Here is a 20,203-nt window from a genome sequence, read left to right on the forward strand (position 1 = left end):
AATTTTATAGTTTTATAGGCCCTGGGATTTTCCTTATCTCCTCCCCAATCCCCGCCCACCTCACTGAGTTCCCTTATATCATTACTCAAGTATAGTTCTTCATAAAGAGTCATTGCCTGCATGGACAACAGCAGAGAGTCCATATATAGTAAAAAGTTTCATTGGGTGTCCATCTTTGGAAGTAGAGATACACATATGATAGTTTCCATTACATAGTTACTGTACACCCCCTTAAAGGAAAAGCCACAAAACAAAATCGACAACAGTAAGAAAAAAGAAATTAACAACATCATGAAATTAAATAACATGCTGAATGTTATTGTGTGACTAATGTGTTGCTGAAGAAATATAAAATAAAATCAAGAACTTTCTTGAAGAAAATGATGCTACTGTATGATCAACAAATCATTGACAAATCCAATCAGAAGAAAATGTTTTGAAGAGGTGAAACTAACAAAAGCAAAAACAAAAGAAACAAAATCTATGAGATATGTTTCCACTGATCTTTGTTGGCAAAATTGTCTCCTGTAGGCAACAAATAGATAGGTTTTGTTTTTTAAATTCAGATTGATAAGTTTAAGCCATTTATCTTCAGGGTTAATATGAATAGGAGTGGTAATTTGGTCCTGTTATTTCAGCAATGGGTTGCTCACTGATTTGGTCTTCTGTTGTCATTTTATTGGGATATTCTTCACATTTGCCTTTGGTTTTGCTGGGCGCTATTCCATTTCTTTGTCAAGAAACACTTGCCATCTCAGCTATCAGTCTCCACTTTTCAGCCAAAATGGGTTTTTGGGCTCTTATGGAAGAGGCCCCAGGTGTTGATTCAGAAGATGATGGGAATATGCAGTGGGAGCCCACGTGTCTTTGTCCTTCATAAGTGTGTCCCACTCTGGCTTCCATGGTCCCTCTGATGGTTTGTTAGTGCCCGTTTGCATGTTTATCTGCATGCATTGCAGCTTAAAATGCATGTCTTCAACACTGACTGAAGTGTTAGAGAAACAGATGGCCCAGTCCTCTTAAGGAGCTCAAGGTGAGTGGGACCCAGGGCAAATGCTGGATTGCCATGTGATGTGGTGTAACAGCCATACAAACAGGGGCTCAGGCACTTGATACAGGAGCTCCTACCTGCACTGATGCACATCATCAATTCCCTAAGGAGGTGGCACTTATGCTGAATTTCAAAAGATGAAGATCACAAAAGCAGCAATGGGCTGAGTGGAGTAATTTTAGCCTGAATCACAAATGTGTTAAAAATCATCAGTGTCTGAAGGAGTCTGGCATGTTGAGTAGGTAGCAAGGTTTTGTTTAATGTCGGAGCAGGGGCTACAGCAAGGAACTGAAATTGAAAATATTGGAAGAACATGGAGAATGTTGTGTCTTACGTCAAGAATTTGAAGTTTTTATTGTGTGTGATAGGAGTCACTGGGGAGTTTTGAACACAGAGCTGATCTGATCAGTTTTGGTTATACCTGGCTATGTGTAGAATGTGAATTCATGGGCAGGAAAATTAGGTACAAGGAGAGCTTGAAGCAGGTGCAAAGGTTCTGATGTAAAAGGAAGGGCTTGATCCAGTGTGCTCCTGTTAGGATTCAAGACCATGAATGGATTCTGGAGACACACAGGGGATACAATGAATGGGCTTTGGTTACCAAGTGATTTGGAGATGTGGGAAGTAGAAGAAATAGAAAAGTTTATAATGTTTTGTTTTGGTGAATGAGTGCTATTAGTATATATATATGTATATATATATATATATAATTATATTGTGAAAGGCATAGTCTGTCTGTCTGCCTGTCTGCCTGTCTGTCTGTGTCTCTCTCTCACACACACAAACACACACAGAATCTTTCATCCACTGGTTTACTGCCCGAATGGATGTAACAGCTAAAGGTGGGCCAGACTGAAGCCAGGAGTCTGGAACTCTGGCCAACTCTCTCACATAGTTTCAGGCATACAGGTATATTAGAGCCATCTTCTGGTACTTTTCTCCCAGGGGTATTAACAGAAACCTGGATTGGAAGTAGAGAAGCCAGGACTTGAACCTGCTCTCAAATGGGGTGCCAGAATTATAGGCAGTTGGTTAAAAATGCAAGTTCCTACTAGTGTATTCATACAGGCCAATAGAATGGGGAAGAAATTGAGGGCAAACAGTTTCTGACTCCTGGTGGAGTCTGAAAACTTAGGAGGTATCTATGTGGACATAGCAGGTATATGTAAAGGTTACAAGCTTGAGAAGTGCCTGAGAAGGACTGAGGGATTTGGGAGTCTTCTATGTACAGATGACAGTTAATCTTGGGAATGATGAGTCACAGAAGAGGAATTTTGAGACCTTGTGAGTTTAGGGAATGCAGAGGAAGAAATCTCGGCTGATGGGTTCTGAGGATGAATGTGAAGAGAGCTAGAAAGGAAGTCAGAAAAAAAGAGCATTTTGTCAGAATTTTGTGGAGAAGAGAGCTTTATAAATGGGAACAGTCCCAAACATCAAAGCCAAGAAGATTTTGGATCAAAGATCCTGAAGGTCTTGTTCATTAAAGTTTCAATGGTGGGCCTGGAGCCAATCAAATCCCTGCCTGTGTTCCTTCTTTGTGTTCCCAGCACTGTATTGGTGGGGAGGATTCTTCCCTGAGGACAAAACCTGGCAGTGTGGAGATTTTTCTTTCTTGACTGGGATGTGTATAGAATTCATCAGGATTTCAGCAGCAGCTGGGAGATCACCATGGCAGCCTTGCTCCTGTTCAATAGGTGAAAGATCTGCCGTGTATGCCTGGAATTCAGGTCCAAACCTCAGTGTGTCAGAGACAGGGAAACTGGAGAAATAATGAGAGAAGAACAATAAACTATTTAAATTTGTGGGTTTTAGCTTTTGCAAGTTTTTAAAAAAGATTTATTTTATTTATTTGAAAGGCAGGTTACAGAGAGAGGAAGAAATAGATAGATAGATAGATAAATAGATAGGTAGATAGATAGATAGATAGATAATTAGATGATAGAAAGGGATCTCTCATCTATTCGTTTATTCCCTAAGTGGTCACAATGGCAGGGGCTGGACAAGTAGGAAACCAGGAGATTGCTCTGGCTTCTCACAAGGGTGGCAGGGGCCAAAGTTCTTGGGCTATTTATTTCTAATCTCCTAGGTAATTAGAAGGAGGCTGGACTGAAAGAGGAGCAGCCAGGACATGAACCAGTGCTCATATGAGACACCAGCGCTACAGGTGTCCACTTCACTCACTGTGTCACAATGCTGGTCCTCGAGCTCTTTTGGTAAGTTGGATAACAACTTGAGAGAGATACAAAAGAATCTGTATTGTTCTGGTGAATCCTGTGACAGATGCTCTGGGTTTGGAATTTCAACTCTCAGCTCTGCTAGAACAGGAGTGTACCCTGTTTTTAGAACACCCAGTATTATATTTGGGATAGGCAAAAATGTTTCATCTGGATTGTAAAAAGCCATGCTAATTGGCTGATGGAATTCTACAATATAAACATCCTAAGGAAGAAAAAGAATTTGGACTCAGTGAGAAACAGGAGACACAGGGCAATCTCCTCTCTGCTTTTATTCCTCCAGCCTTGGCAGAGAAGCCAGTCTCCCTAGGAGTGGGTATCTGGGCTCATCTGGAATCCCATCTTCAGTTGCTTATTCAGTAGGTGAGTCAAGAGCTATCATCAAGTGCGAGTGTCTCAGCTGTGCTCATGGGATGCTGCTGAGCTCAGCAGTCCTGACTTGTGAGTAGAGCTCAGATACATTTCACTATTTTGTTCAAAATGCAAATCTGATCATAATGTTCTCCAATCTCCATCACCATCATTTCTCCACTGTTTCCTAAGGAGCAGAGTATTGGCTCTAAAGTGAGATATGAGGTATGGGAAGTATGGGTGGTTTTGTCTTTCAAGTAGGGTTATTAAATTATGGACAGAAAGTTGTAAAATGCCAATGCCAATTTGTGTTTTTGAGATATAGGTGTTCCATGCAATATTTTGGCAGTATCTGCATAGGATATCCCCTGTCCACAACAGGGCATGAAGTGATCTGAGAGCTCAATAGTGCTGCATTGAGGAAGCATGGACTGGAAAATACTGTGTAAATTCTGTAAAACGGAATGATTTGACACTGTCAAAGGTCACCTGGTATATAACCTGCAAGCCAGATCTCATGACCTCATACTCCAGGCCATGGATTGCACGTGTAGCAATATTAAAGTCAACATCACAACCATGGTTGACATATGTCCTCTTAATTAAAAAAAATCAATTTGGGGCCTTGGTGCAGTAGCCTAGTAGCTAAAGTCCTTGCCTTTCATGTTCCCGGATCCCATGTGGGCACTCGTTTTTATCTCAGTGCTCTGCCTCCATTCCAGTTCCCTGCTTTTGACCTAGGAAAATCAGTAGAGGATGGCCCAGGGCTTTGGGACCCTTCACCTGTTTGGGACATCCTGAAGAGGCTCCTTGACCCTGGCTTTGGATCATCTCGACTCATGCCATTGTGGCTACTTGGGGAGTGAAGAAGCGGATGCAAGATCTGTCTTGCTGTCTCTTCTCTCTGTAAATCAGACTTTCCATTAAAAATTAAAAATAAAAAAATAAATATCATTTACATTTTTTGTTCTTGTGTTTGTTGAGAATAGTTTCAAATGTCCATTCCAACCTTAACTATTGTGGTCTTCAATTGTGATTTTTTAAAAAAGATTTATTTATTTTATTACAAAGTCAGAAATACAGAGAGGATGAGACACAGAGAGGAAATTCTTCCGTCCAATGATTCACTCCCCAAGTGAGCCACAATGGCCGGTACTGCCCCGATCCTAATTGGGAACCAGAAACCTCTTCTGGGTATCCCACACAATTGCAGAGTGTCAAGACTTTGGGCCGTCTTCAACTGCTTTCCCAGGCCACAAGCAGAGAGCTGGATGGGAAGTGGAGCTGCTGGAATTAGAACCGGAGCCCACATGGAATCCCAACGCCTTCAAGGCGAGGACTTTAGCCGCTAGGCCATGTTGCCAGGCCCTTCAGTTGTGATTTTAGCCTGTTCCCAGAGTGCTCTTCGAGTCCTTTCTTTCAGTGCAATTCAAACTATATTCACATTGCTTTTATTTGGTCTCCAAGGTCTTAGTCTATTTCTAGTTGCTGTATCAGAAACTGAACCAGGTGCTGAGAATTCCATGTCACCACAGGAGTTTGTTTTCATACCACCAAGCCTCCACTAGGCCTTCTGTTGTGAGCACCTCTGGCAGCACTGCCAGTGTCAGCCCACGACGGAGGAAAACACACTGGCTGTGTGCAGCTCTGGCCTTGGGAGGATGAAGTGATCTGATGGTCCTCTTGATGTGGGGAGCTAGGCAGGGATAAGAGGATTGAATCACTCTATCTGCCAACCCTACAGTGTGGTTCTACCCCCTCAGCTCTCATCACAGGACTCCCACTTTCCTGTGATGTATCTGCATGTCATCCTGGACCAGGAGGATATGTCATGATAATTAAGAAGTTGAGCTTTACCTGGAGCTATCATGAAACTCCCAGAAAATCTCATAACTATAGCTAAACTCCACCCCATTTGTATATTCATTTAAGGCACCACCAGCTCCTCCCTCATGAAAGGAATGGACACATACAGAAACAACACCTTTTGCTTTGTAGCTTCTGGACCTTGTTATGGGGACTTTTACGTTTTTCTCCCTTTCTGCTCAAAGTCAAATTACTTACAAGAATAACTTGATTTTATTTTTGATGATGTTTACATAGGTAAGAAATGCACACCAATATGGATACCAATTAGTATGGGGAAGGTCGTGGAATGGGGAAAGTGGATGAGACGACTGCCTGCAGTCTTCTTTTCATTTTCTGGGGAACTTGGGGAGAGGGTGGAAAGGGCTGCTGCTGGCAGCTCAGTCACACCAGTACCCAGGAATGGGTAGGGCCACCCGATGTCATCTCAGGGTCCCTCTATGGAGCATGATCTGAGGCTACTGCTTAAGTGGTTTTGATAGCTTTTGATTTCATCGCTCCAAGGTTGAGGAACTGCTTTCATGGCCCACTGGCTGACATAGTCCACCCTAGAGCCTCCACTCATCCAGGTAGCTTGCTGTTGAAGCCTGGTCCATCTGCTGGTTCACTCCCCAAGTAGTCACAATGGCTGGAACTGGGGCCATTCTAAGCCAGGAGCCAGAAGCTTCTCCTGGATCTCCCACTTGGTTATAGGCTCCCAAGGCTGTGGGCCACTCTCTACTGCTTTCTCAGGCCACAAGCAGGAAGCTGGAAGAGAAGCAGAGCAACTGCACATGAACCGTTGCCCATATGGGATGCTTATACGTTCAGTGTGAGGATGTAGCCACTGATTCACGATGCTGGGTCCTTCAATGAAAATCAAAATAAATTAAAAAAGAAAAGACAGAATGTTGCAATAGCATCAAAGTAGTTCCCCTTTTCCTTTCAAGCAGTGGTGATGGGTCGGGAGACTGAATTCGTGTCAATCATTTGGGAGACCTGGTTAGAGTTCCAGGTTCCTATTTGAGCCTGTTCTGGCCTTAGGTGAATAGGGCACTTGGGGAGTGAATTAGTAGGTGGAAGTTCTCAATATTCTTCTGTCTGTATCCCTGTCTCTCTGAGGGTCTCAAATGAACAAACTAAAAATTTAGGGAATGCAAGACAAAAGAAAAATCTCTACTGAGAAGCTATAGTATGAGATTTCAGTGAAAATTCAGATAATAAACATATCACATTCAGTATTGTAGAGACATCAATCAGTTCAATAGAATTCACATAAAGGCTTCAGGTGTTGTATGTGTTTCTGTATAAACTAAATGATTAACCAATTTTTTTTGTATGGGAAAGTGTGAAGAATAAACAAGGGATTCTTCAAATGAAAAGGATGAATAAGTGTTTCTGAATTTTTACACATTTTATTACATTTGCCTTTCTGTAATTCATTAAACTCTAATTCTATTTATATCCTTTTCTGTTTGTTGATTTTTACAGTAATACTCATGTTTTAAAAAAAGATTTACTTTAAATCAAAAGGCAGAGTTACAGAGAGAGGGAGCTACACACACACACACACACACACACACACACACACACACACAGACTGAGAGAGTAACTGAGAGAGTGATAGCAAGAGAGAAAGAGAGAGGGGGTGAGAGAGATCTTTCATCTGTCGGTTCACTCCTGGAATGGCCACAGTGGCCAGTGTTGAGCCAATTCAAAGCCAGGAACTTCTTCTGGATCTCTCACATGAGTGCAGGTGTTGAAGCACTTGAACCGTTCTCTGCCACTTTCCCAGAACCATCCTCTGCTGCTTTCCCAGGCCATGAGCAGGGAACTGATTTAGAAATAGAGTAGGCAGGACACGCACTGGTGCCCATATGGGATGCTGGCAACATAGTGTTAAAACAACAAAATGTGGCCAAGTCATATGGATAATGTGGGGTGGGTGTAAGTGTTTTCTTCACACTGATATCTCTTAGGGCATAATTATTTGACTGAAACACAATTTGAGTTATTTTTATGGAGGTTGACTATTATGGTAAACTTAAAACCCATAAGCAGTGATGTATCTAAAGCAGTGGTCTATCCTTCATCCTCCAGTCCTCAACACTTTGCCATTTCCCAGCAATTTCCAGTTGCCAGTAAATGCAACCTAACCTCAGGCTGTGCCCTCATAGCCCCAAACTAAACAGGTTAGCTTGTTGCAGTTTATGTCTCCCCACATTTCTCTTATTGTCCCAGCTCCTCCTCAGTGCCAACGCTATGAATATCCCTTGCTCATTTTCTTCTGTTCCTTATGCGAAACAAACCTGACCTACTAACTCTGCTCTGATTATGGACTCTCAAACACACAGAAACATTGTTAATAGCGTATTTCATATAAAATCATGATTTTTAAACGTTCATTACAGTAGTGAGATGATGAGGATTGCAGACCCATGGGGGCCTCCAGTAGTGATAGTTTTAGTAAGAGGAGGAGGGGTAAATGCTGCACCTGGTCCAGATGCCTTCCTGGCCTATCTCCTGTATGTTTCTTTGAGTATGTTAGCATGGTGTACGCATGTGTGTGGAGGGGCTGGGGATGGGTGGTGGAGAGAACCCTCCAAAAACTATACCAGGCTAGCTTCAAGCCTCAGTTCCTATGAGTACTAGTGGATACATCTGTCTGGCTTGGCCCACATAAGCCCTGGTTCTCATAACTTCTAGTGGGTATGGTGACCTAATCAGGACAACTCTTTGAACCACCATCAAGCTGTTTCCCAGATGCAATTCTCGCTTGCACCAGCAGGCGCAATGCCCAATCATGGCTCACCCCTAAATCGAACTTGTATCCACCAGGGGGTGTCCTGGCCTCGTCAAGATGATTCACCAAACCCCCACCAGTTTGTCTCCTAGATCTGGCTATGGTATGTACCAATGGGCATTATGGTCTGGCTTGGCCTACCCCATACCTTTAGGTTGCATGTGCTGGTGGGTGCTGCAGCCTGGCCTAGCTCACCCCTAGGTCTGGCTCTTGTGGGCACCAGCAGGCACAACTGCTCAGTCAAGGAGACCTTGAACACTTATGATGCTATATCCTATACCTGGCTTCTATGCATTCCAGTGGGTGTTGCAACATGGACTGTGTTACCCCCAGTCATGGTTCTTGTGTGCACTGGTGAGTGCTGTGACCAGACCCTTCTTGCCTCAAGCCCCAGACTCGTGCATACTGGCTGGTATAGCTGCCAAGTTGGTAGAGTCCTGAGGACCCATATCATGCCAGTTCCCAGATCTGTTAGCAGGTTGTGGCATTGACCTGGCCTGCCCATTGTCCAACTTTCACTTGTATGGACAGGTACAATGTCCTGTCCTGATCTATTTCCAGACCCAGCTCTGTGCTTACTGGTAGGTACCTTGGCCTGGCTAGGTCTCCCTGTCAGAATCCCTACTGAGCTGTACTCCCTAGCTAACACTCACATGTTTTAGCAGTTGTTATGTCCTGGTCTGGCCTGTATTTGTTCCCTGATCCCTTGTGTACCAGTGGGTATAACTGCCTGATCTGGGGAGATCCTTCAAGCACCCCCACCTGGTTTGCCCCTAGGCTCAGCTACCTTGTGCATTGGGGAGTGTAGTGGCCTCCCCTTGGAGAACCTCTGCTTCTCCATCCCCTCCATCACATATCCCGACTCTCAGGCACACATGCCTGTGCAGTGGCCTCTTCTGTGGGGGTCCCCATCAACCATTTTATGTATGTCAAGAGTCCTCAGTGGCTTCCCTCTGGCCTGTCCTTAGTTGGATGTGCAGGCACAGTGGCAGGAACTGGGGGCTTGGTGTCAAGGGTATTGGGAGTTGGAGCAGGTGTGATGGGAAACAGATTCAAGAGGAAGTATGAGTTATAGTCAGTGGGACACAGTTACTGGTAAAATAATGGTAGTTTGACTGGGTCGAGTTCCTAAGAGAGACTTTTCCATTTCCCTAGACTCACAGATGCTGTCAGTTGTGGAAATTCCATGTTTTGTGGATCCTTGAAGATGAGATGCGTAATGTTACTAAGGTTACAAAAGTTTCATACACCTACGATAAAAGTACTAAAGAATGTAAAACTTTCCACAGAATATTCCTTCCTGGTACTGTATTTTTTCCTATAAGTTAATGTTGTGTAAAGCAGTAACTGAACGTTTAAATAGAGCATATTGGCTGAAAAGGAAAGAGTTAGACACTTCCTGGGGCTTTCATTCCACTAAGTTTACAGAAAGCTGTTTCTTCTCTATGTGGTACAATGAAGAAAATCGATCAATTCCAGTGTAGCTGAAGGTGGGGTCATGAGAACTGAAGAATGACATCAGCAGGGTTGGGACATCCCAGGACATTCATACTGATTTATTCCCCCAATACATAAATTTTCCTGTGTTTGTGGCAAAATGAGAAAACGAAGGAGAAAATAGTGATTTTTGCAGGGAATTTAACATATTCAGCTAAATCATTTATATTATTTTAAGTGATTCTCCTTTTTGTCAATGTTTCTTTTTGATGAAGTGATGATAATGGTAGATGTTTAATTTTTTAAAAAGATTTTATTTTTCAGAAAGAAAGACACAAAGAAAACCAAGTGATGCCAACTCCAGGTGGCTTATTTACCTACTTGCATTTTATTTTTGAGACATGTAATGGTTTATGTTTCCCCAATGTTGGACCCATGCCTTTAGAAGACTTTAACATTTATCTTTCAAAGTGTATGAATTTCAAGAGTTATCACTGTGTAAACAACCTTCCTTGAGTTAACAAAGGTTATCCCTCCATGGGCATCATGCCCAGGAAGGGTGTGGTCGGACACCTGGGCTGGCCCTCACTGGGCTTTCTGCATAAAGGGCTCAGCTTCTCATTTCACATCAGGAGCCTCTGCAGAGAGAACTCCCATCTCCATTTAGCTCCTGTGCATGGACTGAAGTGAGGAGGCTGTGCAGGTGCCAAGGAGGCTGTGACTGGTGCTGGACAAAGTGCTGTGGGAACTCAGTCTGTGAGTGGGGGAGCTCCTGTTACAGTTCAGGGGTGCAGCCATGATGTTGGTCTCAGGGATGTGTGGCACTCAACCCAAGGCAAGGGGCCTGGAGTCTTTGCAGGAGTGCACAGCCTGGGATCAAGGAGGTACACAAATCAATATCGACCCAGTGTCCTTCATCTTCCTTCTCTTTAGGTTGCCATGACCCAATTAGGCTTCCTGCTGCTCCTGGTTGTGGCCAGCAGCTGGCGCAGTGCAGGTGAGTTGCCCTCCTGGGTGGAGAAGCATCCCAGATCAGCTCTGGTCCTCCAGGGCTGAGTTAGTCCTGGTGCTTCCTGGATCCATCTCTCCCAGGGCACAGGGAGTGCTTAGGGATGCAGAGAGGCTGGTGTGCATGTAGGCTTCATGTTGATTTCTGTCTGTGGGACTGGCTCATAGCACTGGTGCAGCTGAGGGCACTATCTATGTTTTGAGCCTCTGCATGATCCTGTGTGGGCATCAGTGAGAAAAAAGTTTCCTCCCTGCTCTTCCCCAGGTCAGTGGTCTTGATCTTCAATTTCCTTGGGAATGATACAGCTAATTTTGTCAAGGAATGTATCTTCATGTATTTCTACCCCACCCTTTTATTTGAAGAGTTATTTATTTTTATTTGAAAGGCGGACATACAGGGAGGAGAGAGACAGAGAGGAAGATAATTTGTGCTATGACTCACTCCCCAAGTGGCTGGAACGGCTGGAGCTGAGCCAGTTTGAAGCTAGGAGCTAGGAGCTGTCCTTGATCTCCCATACGGGTGTAGGGTCCCAAGGCTTTGGGCCATCCTTGACTGCTTTCCCAGGCCAGAAGCAGGAAGCTGGATGGGAAGCACGGCCATAGGGATTAGAACCAGCGACCATATGGGACACTGGCACGTGCAAAGCGAGGACACTAACCACTATATTATCCTGCCAAGCCCTTGTTTCTACTATATATTTAGAATGAAGGCACTTTAAAATGCGTTTTTCTTTCTTGTTATTTATTTGTTTATTTATATTTGAAAAGATTTATTTATTTTTTTAATCAGAAAGGCAGGTTTCATGGAGAGAAGGAGAGACAGAGAGGAAGATCTTGCATCTGCTGGTTCATTCTCCAAGTGGCTGCAATGGTTGTAGCTGAACCTGAGCTGAGCTGAGCTGATCCAAAGCCAGGAACCTCCTTAGGATCTTCAATGTAGATTTACGTTCCTAAGGCCTTGAGCTGTCCTCAACTGCTTCTCAGGCTACAAACAGGAAGCGGGATGGGTAGTGGAGCTGCAGGGACACAAACACATACAGCATCCTTGCACATTCAGTTGAAGTGTTTAAGTCACTAGGCTATTGTATCATTCCCCATTTATTTATTTATTTTAAAGAAGATATGTTTTGTGCTAGGGATGGTAGCCTAGTCTCTCAAGTCCTCGTCTTGCACGCGTGGGATCACACATGGTGCTGGATCATATCTCGGCATCTCTAGTTCCCATGCAGCTCCCTGCTTGTGACCTGGGAAAGTAGTCAAGGACAGCCAAACTTTGGAACCCTGTACCCACATGGAGACCCAGAAAGAAGCTCCTGTCTCCTGGTCTTGGATTGACTGAACACTGGCCGTTGCAGCCACTTGGGGAGGGAGTCAGCAGACATAAGATATTTCTCTTTGTCTCTCCTTTTCTGTAGATCTGACTTTCCAATTAAAAAAAAAAGGCAATGTGTTTTAGGTATTTTCTCACCTGACTTCACAAAACACTCTTTCTTAGCTTTGAATAATGAGGAAACTGAGGCTTTGGTAGGTGAAGTTCACTTCCGCAGACACTCAAGGGTGAGGGCTGTGTTCCATCCGGGTGAACTCAGCTGCCTTGCAGTATGGGGGTGTTCTCATTCCTCTGGACGTTCATAGCAGTTTGCAGAGTGGGATTCCCAGACCAGGCTCTTCCTTCTCTGCCTCTGCTGGACTTCTAGCTGTTGTCTCCTTACTCCCTACCTCCTCACCCAGGGTCAGCTTCAGTAGGCTACTTTTTTTTTTCTGCTATAGAGTAGGTAATAATTTAGCTTATTTTTCTGCTTTTGGACATGATGTCCTCCAATTCCATGTGCAGTTTTCTTCTCTTTCTTTCTACAGATATATGTTGTGCATTTTCTCAGGACACGGTTAGTTGTTCCCTGGACAAGATGTTCTGTTTTGACTCTGAGATCTCATCCTGACACCCCCTTTCTCCATTATGGCCTGTTCTTTCCCATGTCACATACTTTGTTTTGCAAGTGCCAACATGATTAGCTCTTATCATCTGTTCTTCTCAATAGAGTTCTATTGACTGTTCTGTAATCTCCTTAGAGGCAAGTCCTTGGGGATGCTGAATGTGTCGGGATGCCCAATGTCTAGGGCAGGGAGTATTGCAGTTGGTGGTGGCATGGAGGGGATGTGCATAAAGCCTGCTGGGTGAGATGGGGGAGATTTGCTGAATGGATCTGATCTGGGTCTCTCAGAGCTGTAGACTGCAGGCACAGAATGGGCTCTGCTGTGGGAGTGGAAGAGTGGAACGGGTGTGGGATTCAGGACAATGGGACATGAGGGTTTATGTCAAAATGCAGAAATAACCAAACTCTGCTTGTTCTGCAGCTGTTAACTATACAGATCCCATGAGACACACCTGTTCTTATTCTCCAACTCTGCCCAGAAGCTGCAAGGAAATCAAACAGAATTGCCCTGCATCCCGTGGTGAGTGATGAGCCAGCCAGCCAGCCAGAACTAGTCAAGTGCTTAGGCTTCGCAGAACATAGTTTTGTTTTGCTTTTTGTTTGTTTGTTTAAAGAATGTTTGGTATTATACATATAAATACTCATTTCATTTAAGTATATACAACCACTAGTTTTAGTTTTAAGAAAACATATGAGTAATTATGCAACTATAACGTGGTGGAGAACATTTTGCAGTTAAGACAGTTTTAGTGTCTTTAATGCCTTCTGATGCAGTGGAGCCTTCACAAGGCTGCATCTCCAGGACATTGTCATTTCCCAGAGTGGATGCTAAGATGTAGTGTCCAGCAAGCACTTCCTGCATGTTCTGCCTGTTCTCAGGCTGTGGCCACTGCTGCTGTGCTTTTGCCTAGTATGAATTTGCCCCTTTGTTTACCTCACAGAATGGGGATTAGGGGTCATTTGTTTTTTATGGTGGCTGTCTTACTTAGCATCATGCTTTAGAGGTGTATCCATGACATACAATGACGTATTCACTGATTTTATCCTTTCTGTCTCTCTGCACACACACACAGACACACACAGACACACACACAATTTTGTGCTCCATTGGTCTTTCTTTGTGTGTTTGTGCTGTTCCCACCTTTTGTCTTTTGTGACTCTTGTGCTGTAATGAACATTGGTGTTTAGATATCCACATGAGCTGCTGTTAAATTTTCCTGTGGGTGAGGATTGGGGTGGAATTTCTGGGTCATAGGAGGAGTTCATGTTGAAATTCTGGGATATGTCACTGAAAGTTCTTGATAGTTCTAGGCTGTTTTGCAGTTACAGATGAATGATCTTGTAAACCTTGGGCTCAGGGGGGTGGATTCCAGCATCCCTAGGCCCACTTGGTAACAGGCCATAGTGGAGGAGCTGGTAGGCTGTGTTCTTGGTTCCCTGACCCTTTCTAGTGTGGGCTAAGGTACACCATGAGTATACACACAGTGAAGTTCTGGTTGGTTCTCTCCACAGATGGCCTGTATTTCCTCCGCACTGAGAATGGAGTCATCTACCAGACCTTCTGTGACATGACCTCTGGGGGTGGTGGCTGGACCCTGGTGGCCAGTGTGCATGAGAACAACATGGGTGGGAAGTGCACGCAGGGTGATCGGTGGTCCAGTCAGCAGGGCAACAGGGCAGACTACCCAGAGGGGGACGGCAACTGGGCCAATTACAACACCTTTGGGTCTGCAGAGGCAGCAACAAGTGATGACTACAAGGTTGGTACAATGCCCTCTTTCCTGTCTCCTGTGTGAGAATGAGGAGTTGAGTTGATGACACCACAAGTAAGCTTAGGAAGGGCTTGAAAGCTTGCTAAGTACTTACATGCCTTTAAGCACAACTTCTCCCCAAGAAGGCCACAAGGGAGGGAGGGACATATGAGGAAGCATTGTGTGCTGGAAGTGGGGTGTCTGAGGCTGCTGTCACTTGCCTGGCTGTGCCAGTGCTGTGAGCTCAGCCAGGTCTGCAGTGGCTCAGTGGAACTTTGTGGTCTGGTCAGGCTTAGTGTCTGTTACTCTCCAGAACCCTGGCTACTACGACATCCAAGCCCAGGACCTGGAAATCTGGCATGTGCCCAACAAGACGCCCCTGAAGCAGTGGAGGACGCACTCCCTGCTGAGATACCGCACCAACACTGGTTTCCTCCAGTATCTGGGACACAATCTGTTCGGCCTCTACAAGGTACGCTGGGCTGTTGGGTGTGGGCACATTCTTTGGTGAACAGAAAGCCATGTGTTTGGAGGGAGCAGGTCTGAAATGTGGGTGGCTGATGATCTCTTACTGCCTCTGTTTGGCTGATTCTCCTACTTCAGGATTCCTGTGAACCCATGTCCTTTTGCTCACAGAAAAGCTGATTCAGACAATGTGAGAGGGCCAGGGAGATGGAGAGTGTGAAAGAAAGAGGGACATGGAGTTTGGGTCATTGTGGAGACACAGCTCTGGGGAGAAAGGATTGACTATTACTCAGACTGGTTTGTGGATAATGAGTTAGCTTGAAGAAATTCCTCCCTCTCCATAGTTTGACATTGGTTCTACTCTCCTCACATAACCTCTCTCTTGCCTCTGCAGAGATATCCAGTGACATATGGATTAGGGAAGTGTTGGACTGACAATGGCCCAGTGTCACATGTGGTGTATGACTTTGGTGATGCCCAAACAACTGCCTCTTATTACTCACCCTATGGCCAGAGTGAGTCTCAACATAAATCCTCATTTTCCTTCATGGACAAATTATTCACAATGATAAATTATTGTTTGTATTTACTGAGCCTTTACAATATTAATATACTCTTCTTTGGCATCTTGACATGGTCTTGGATCATTTCCATGTTAGTAGAATTTGATGAATGTAGAATTCTAGTTATTGCCTTTTTGGAATACTTGAATCCAAGTTTTGAAAAATTCAGTAAGCTAATTTGCCTCTTGTAAGAGTTAATAAAAGGTATAGAGTAATGTTGCTAGGAAATAAAAACTGACAATGTTGTGAGAGAATTTAGTTTCTGTCGTGAGAAGAGTTATCAGTAATCATAAAACAAGCATTTTTTTTTGTATAATAGACTTGCATTTCGAAGTCTCTGATGGGAAAATCACAGTCATTACTTTTTTATTTTTCTGCCTCTACGAGTGCAGGTGGAGTTGGTTCGTTCACAGCTGGCAGCTGGAACTCTGTGACATGAGCAGAATGTGGCCACCCATGCCCATTACTGTTCCCTGCCGAACCTTTTGTTGTCTTACAGGTGATCTTTCTGTTGAGTCTCATTTCTCCCAAGTCCTAGGCAGAGGTGTGAAGTTTTTATAACCCCTAGTATTAGTTCTATGTTTCCAGATGGAGAGAAGCTCTCCCACAGGGACAAGCTCATGGTAGGCATGCATGAGCCCCCGGCAACATCAGAAACACTGGCTCTGCTATACCATGGAGATATGCTGTACCCTTGAGTCTGGGTTTACAGAATCTCTAGGTATTCTGATAGGTTAAAGTGAAGCTATTTCTCATCATCTTTGAGTGTGACTGATTTTTTTTGTCATATCTTTGCAGGGGAATTTGCTCCTGGATTTGTCCAGTTCAGGGTGTTTAACAACGAGAGAGCAGCGAATGCACTATGTGCTGGGTTGAGAGTCACTGGCTGCAACACTGAGCATGTGAGTTTTGAAAGATCAGTTCCCTGTGCTTGTGTGTGCAGGAGGTGATTTTTTTTCTCTGTGTGTGTCTTGGATGTGCCCTTGAGTACATGTGATTATATTTCTTTGTTATCTGTATGTAAGGAAGTCTGTAGGCCTGTGTTTTTATTTACATGTGTTGTGCCTACATCTATCCTATCCTATATCAGTGTTTGTACCTGTCTGTGTCTAAGTCTGTAAGCCTACTTTATTATTTTTTAAAGATTTATTTTTTATTTTTATTGGAAAGTCCAATATACAGAGAGGAAGATCTTCCATCTGCTGTTTCATTCCCCAAGTGGCTGCAATGGCCAGAATTGATGGTATCCGAAGCCAGGAGCCAAGAATTTCTTCTGGGTCTCCCACACGAGTGCAGGGTCTCAAGGCTTTGACCCATCCTCCATTGCTTTCCCAGGGAGTTGGATGGGAAGTATGGACGCTGGGACATGAACTGTTGCCCATATGGGATCCAGGCATGTGCTATGCGAGGACTTTAGCCACTAGGCTACCACTCTGGGCCCTTATTTTATCTTTTAAAAGATCTATTTTGTTTTATTGGAATGTAGATTTACTTGGAAAGGAGAGACAGAGAGAAAGATCTTCCATCTGCTGTTTTGCTTCCCAAATGTCTGTAATTTCTGGAGCTGTGCCCACCTGAAGCCAGGAGCCTGGAGCCTCTGCTAGGTCTCTCCCATGAGTGCAGGATATCAACTCATTGGGTCATCCTCTGCTCATTTCCCAGGGTACAGCCAGGTGGCTGGATCAGAAATGGAGCAGCTGGAACATGAATTGGTGCTCATATGGCATCCTCGCATTGGTGGGATTAGTCAGCTGAGCTATCTTACCAGACATTCCTATTTGTTAATGTGTATGCCTCCATGTGTGTCTCCAAATTTGTGTTGGTTTCAGTCAGGTTTTGTCTATATGTATGTATGTGAGTGTGTCTCCATGCTGTGTCAGTGTATCCCTCTGTCTGTCTTTTTGCTCTCGTTCTCATTACTCTCTTGATGGTGCCATAGGAACAAAATTTAGTTTTTAATGCTTTATTTATTTTTATTTGCAATGCTTCCTTTTTAAAAACTCAGACAGTAGGACAGAGAGAAGGTTTTCAACCAACTGTTTCACTCTGCAAATGGCTGCAATGGCCAGAGCTGATTTGATCTGATCTGAAGCTTGGAGCCAGGATTTCGTTATGCTGCAGGGTCCAAAGACTTGGGCCATTTTTCACTGCTTTCTCATGCCATAAGCAAATATGGATCAGAAGTGGATCAGAGACATGAACCTGTAGCTACTTGGGATGCCAGTACCAGTGTGCAGAGGATTAGTCTGATGCACTACTGTGCTGGCTCAAAATTTATTTCAGTGTAGTTTAATTAATCAACCTTTTATCTATTTGTGTATCCTTTGCTTCCTTTGAGATGTTCTAATCTACACTGAGGTCATAAAGATATTCATAATGTACAATATTGGAAAGCAATATTAATATTAACTTCTAGACACTTTATATTTTCATGCTTTTTGTTTCTCAGGTAGGAGAGAGAACAATCCCTGCTTCCTCTCTCAGCATTAGTTTGTCCATTTTCCAGCCACAAGGAGTCCAGTGCTGTCATAGAAGGTTTTTCAGAAGATGATGCAGAGGATGAAACGGGGTGGGCATTGGTAGTGGGTTGGGGTAGGTGTCTTCATAACATTTTTTTGTGACAAGCATTTCTTATGTTGGCTTCCCTAACTGCTTAGATGGTTAGTGAATGCATGTTTGCTTAGTTTGTTAACTGCACTGATCCTTAGAAATGCACGCCTAGGACACCTACCAGGTACTGGATGTTAGGGATACAGAGACGACTCAGTCATCTTGAGGAGTTCATGTTGAGTAGGGCACAGAGGTAAATGCTAACTCACAGTGTCGTGCAGTGCAGCAGAAGTACAGACAAGGGACTCTGGCACACACAGGAGCTCCTGCCTGCAATGATGACAAGCATTGATTACCCAAGGAAGGTGGAATTTGTGTGAGGTTCAAAACATGTCTAGAGTTCAACAAGTTGCAAGGTGTGGAATAGTCCATTTGTTGCACATGACTAACGTGTTCATAGTCCTGGCTGTGTGATGCAACCAGGCGTGTTCAACGGGCATCAAGGTGTCTCAAATTTTGGATAATGGGCAGATCAGAGGGCTGCTGACATAAAAAACATACAGGAATCAGGGCACGGAGGGGCTTGTGTCTTATGTCAAGTATTTGGATTTATATTGTGAGTAACAGGAATTACTGGAATATTTGGAACAGAAGGCTGAGCTGATCAGTTTTTGTTTTACTAAGATGATGCTTCTGTGTAGAAGATGCAAATTCAAATCTGGTGACATTAGGGGCAAGAGGGCTTGAATTAGGTGTGAATCCTATTTATAAGAGGAAGCATCTGTTCCAGGGTGTCTCGGTAAAGTTGAGTGAACATGTATGGGTTCCAGAAATACACACATGATGAATTTAACATATTTTGACTTCCAGGTGATTGTGGTGCATAGGATATGTAGAGGATGAAAAAAATTTTAGATGCTTGTTTTGGTAGCTGGGTATTTTCAACTAAGTTAGAATGTAGAGAAATTAGGATAAGTAGAAATTTTTTTTGGTCTCTGAAGCCAAGAGATGTTTCAGATAGCTAAGTAGATAACATCTCAGTGTTGATTGCTTGTGGAGTCTTCAAGCATAATAAATAGATGGGCAGGAAAGAGTGAGATTTGTGACTCAGCACTGTACAGGTGACACTTTAGAGTCATGGGATAAGATGTGTCCCCACAACAGAGAAATTGAGGTGTAGACTGAGCATTGTGTATTTAGAGCATGTGTAGAGAGCAAAAGGCCATTGCTGAGTCCAAGAATCCATACTCTGAAGGATAAGATGAGGGTCCAGCCTGTGGCACAGTGTGTTAATCTACTGCTTGTGACAACTGCATCCTACATTCGAGTGCTTTGTTGGAATCCTGGTTGCTTTGCTTCCAGTTTAGCTTCCTGCTAATATTACCGAGAAGCTCAGGTACTTTAGTCCCTGCCAGCATGTGGTAAACAAATGTGAAGTTCCTGGCTCCTGACTTCAGATTGGTCCAGTCTTCGGTTCTTGTGGTCATTTGAAATCAGAATCAGCATTCAGAATATCTCTCTCTCTCTCTCTCTCTCTCTCTCTCTCTCTCTCTCTTTGATTCTCTCTCCTGTCACTCTGTCTTTCAAGTAAACAACATTTCTATTTTCTGTTTAAAAAAGTTCAACAGAAGTAGAAAAGTTAAAAAGAAATAATAAAAAGATCATGAGTTTTAATTCATGGAACAGGTTCTATGGGAGGGAATTACCAAAGATTCAGAACAGATTCCAGGGGACTTGACCATTAAGAGCCTGCTGATGTCCACAGCCAATCAAATCCCTCCCTGTGTTCCTTCTTTGTGTTCCCAGCACTGCATTGGTGGAGGAGGATATTTCCCTGACAGCAATCCCAGGCAGTGTGGGGATTTCTCTGCCTTTGACTGGGATGGATATGGAACCCATCGGGGTTGGAGCAACAGTCAGGCGATCACCGAGGCAGCTGTGCTCCTGTTCTACAGATGAGAGCTCTGCAGTGTGAGACCAGGGATCTGTGTTCAAACCTCAGATAGAGTATTTTGAATGGTAATAAGGAGAGAATAAAAACTGCATACACTTATGACTGTCTTTGTTGGGCTCTTTTTGTAAGTTGACTAAGAATATGAGAGATACATTAAAGAATATGTGTTGTTCTGTGAGTTCCACCATAGACATTCTGGGTTTGAAATTCTTATGTCCCAACTATGACAGAATAGGAGCATCTCTGTGTCTAGAAGA

The 20,203-nt window shown here is 43.8% G+C and overlaps 1 protein-coding gene across 1 annotated transcript; it reads left to right on the forward strand.

Moving 5' to 3' along the window:
- Nucleotides 1-10,660: 10,660 nt before the first annotated feature.
- Nucleotides 10,661-19,951, forward strand: LOC121171541 (intelectin-1-like). The gene is made up of 7 exons (XM_041003270.1): nt 10,661-10,718; nt 13,085-13,183; nt 14,176-14,423; nt 14,728-14,886; nt 15,274-15,394; nt 16,241-16,344; nt 19,799-19,951. Exons 1-7 carry the CDS (start codon nt 10,661-10,663, stop codon nt 19,949-19,951), a joined length of 942 nt encoding a protein of 313 aa, XP_040859204.1.
- The last annotated feature ends 252 nt before the right edge of the window (nt 19,952-20,203 follow it).

Source organism: Ochotona curzoniae, unplaced genomic scaffold (genome assembly GCF_017591425.1).
Source record: "Ochotona curzoniae isolate NIBS_2020 unplaced genomic scaffold, NIBS_Ocur_1.0 scaffold_2683, whole genome shotgun sequence".
Lineage (NCBI taxonomy): Eukaryota > Metazoa > Chordata > Mammalia > Lagomorpha > Ochotonidae > Ochotona > Ochotona curzoniae.

What these genes read in the sequence shown, in the direction of transcription:
- LOC121171541 (XM_041003270.1), top strand. Translation starts at nt 10,661, where the DNA reads ATGACCCAATTAGGCTTCCTGCTGCTCCTGGTTGTGGCCAGCAGCTGG. An exon ending in CAACAAGTGATGACTACAAG is followed by an intron (nt 14,424 to 14,727) that starts GTTGGTACAATG and finishes GTTACTCTCCAG; the next exon opens with AACCCTGGCTACTACGACAT. An exon ending in TTACTCACCCTATGGCCAGA is followed by an intron (nt 15,395 to 16,240) that starts GTGAGTCTCAAC and finishes ATATCTTTGCAG; the next exon opens with GGGAATTTGCTCCTGGATTT.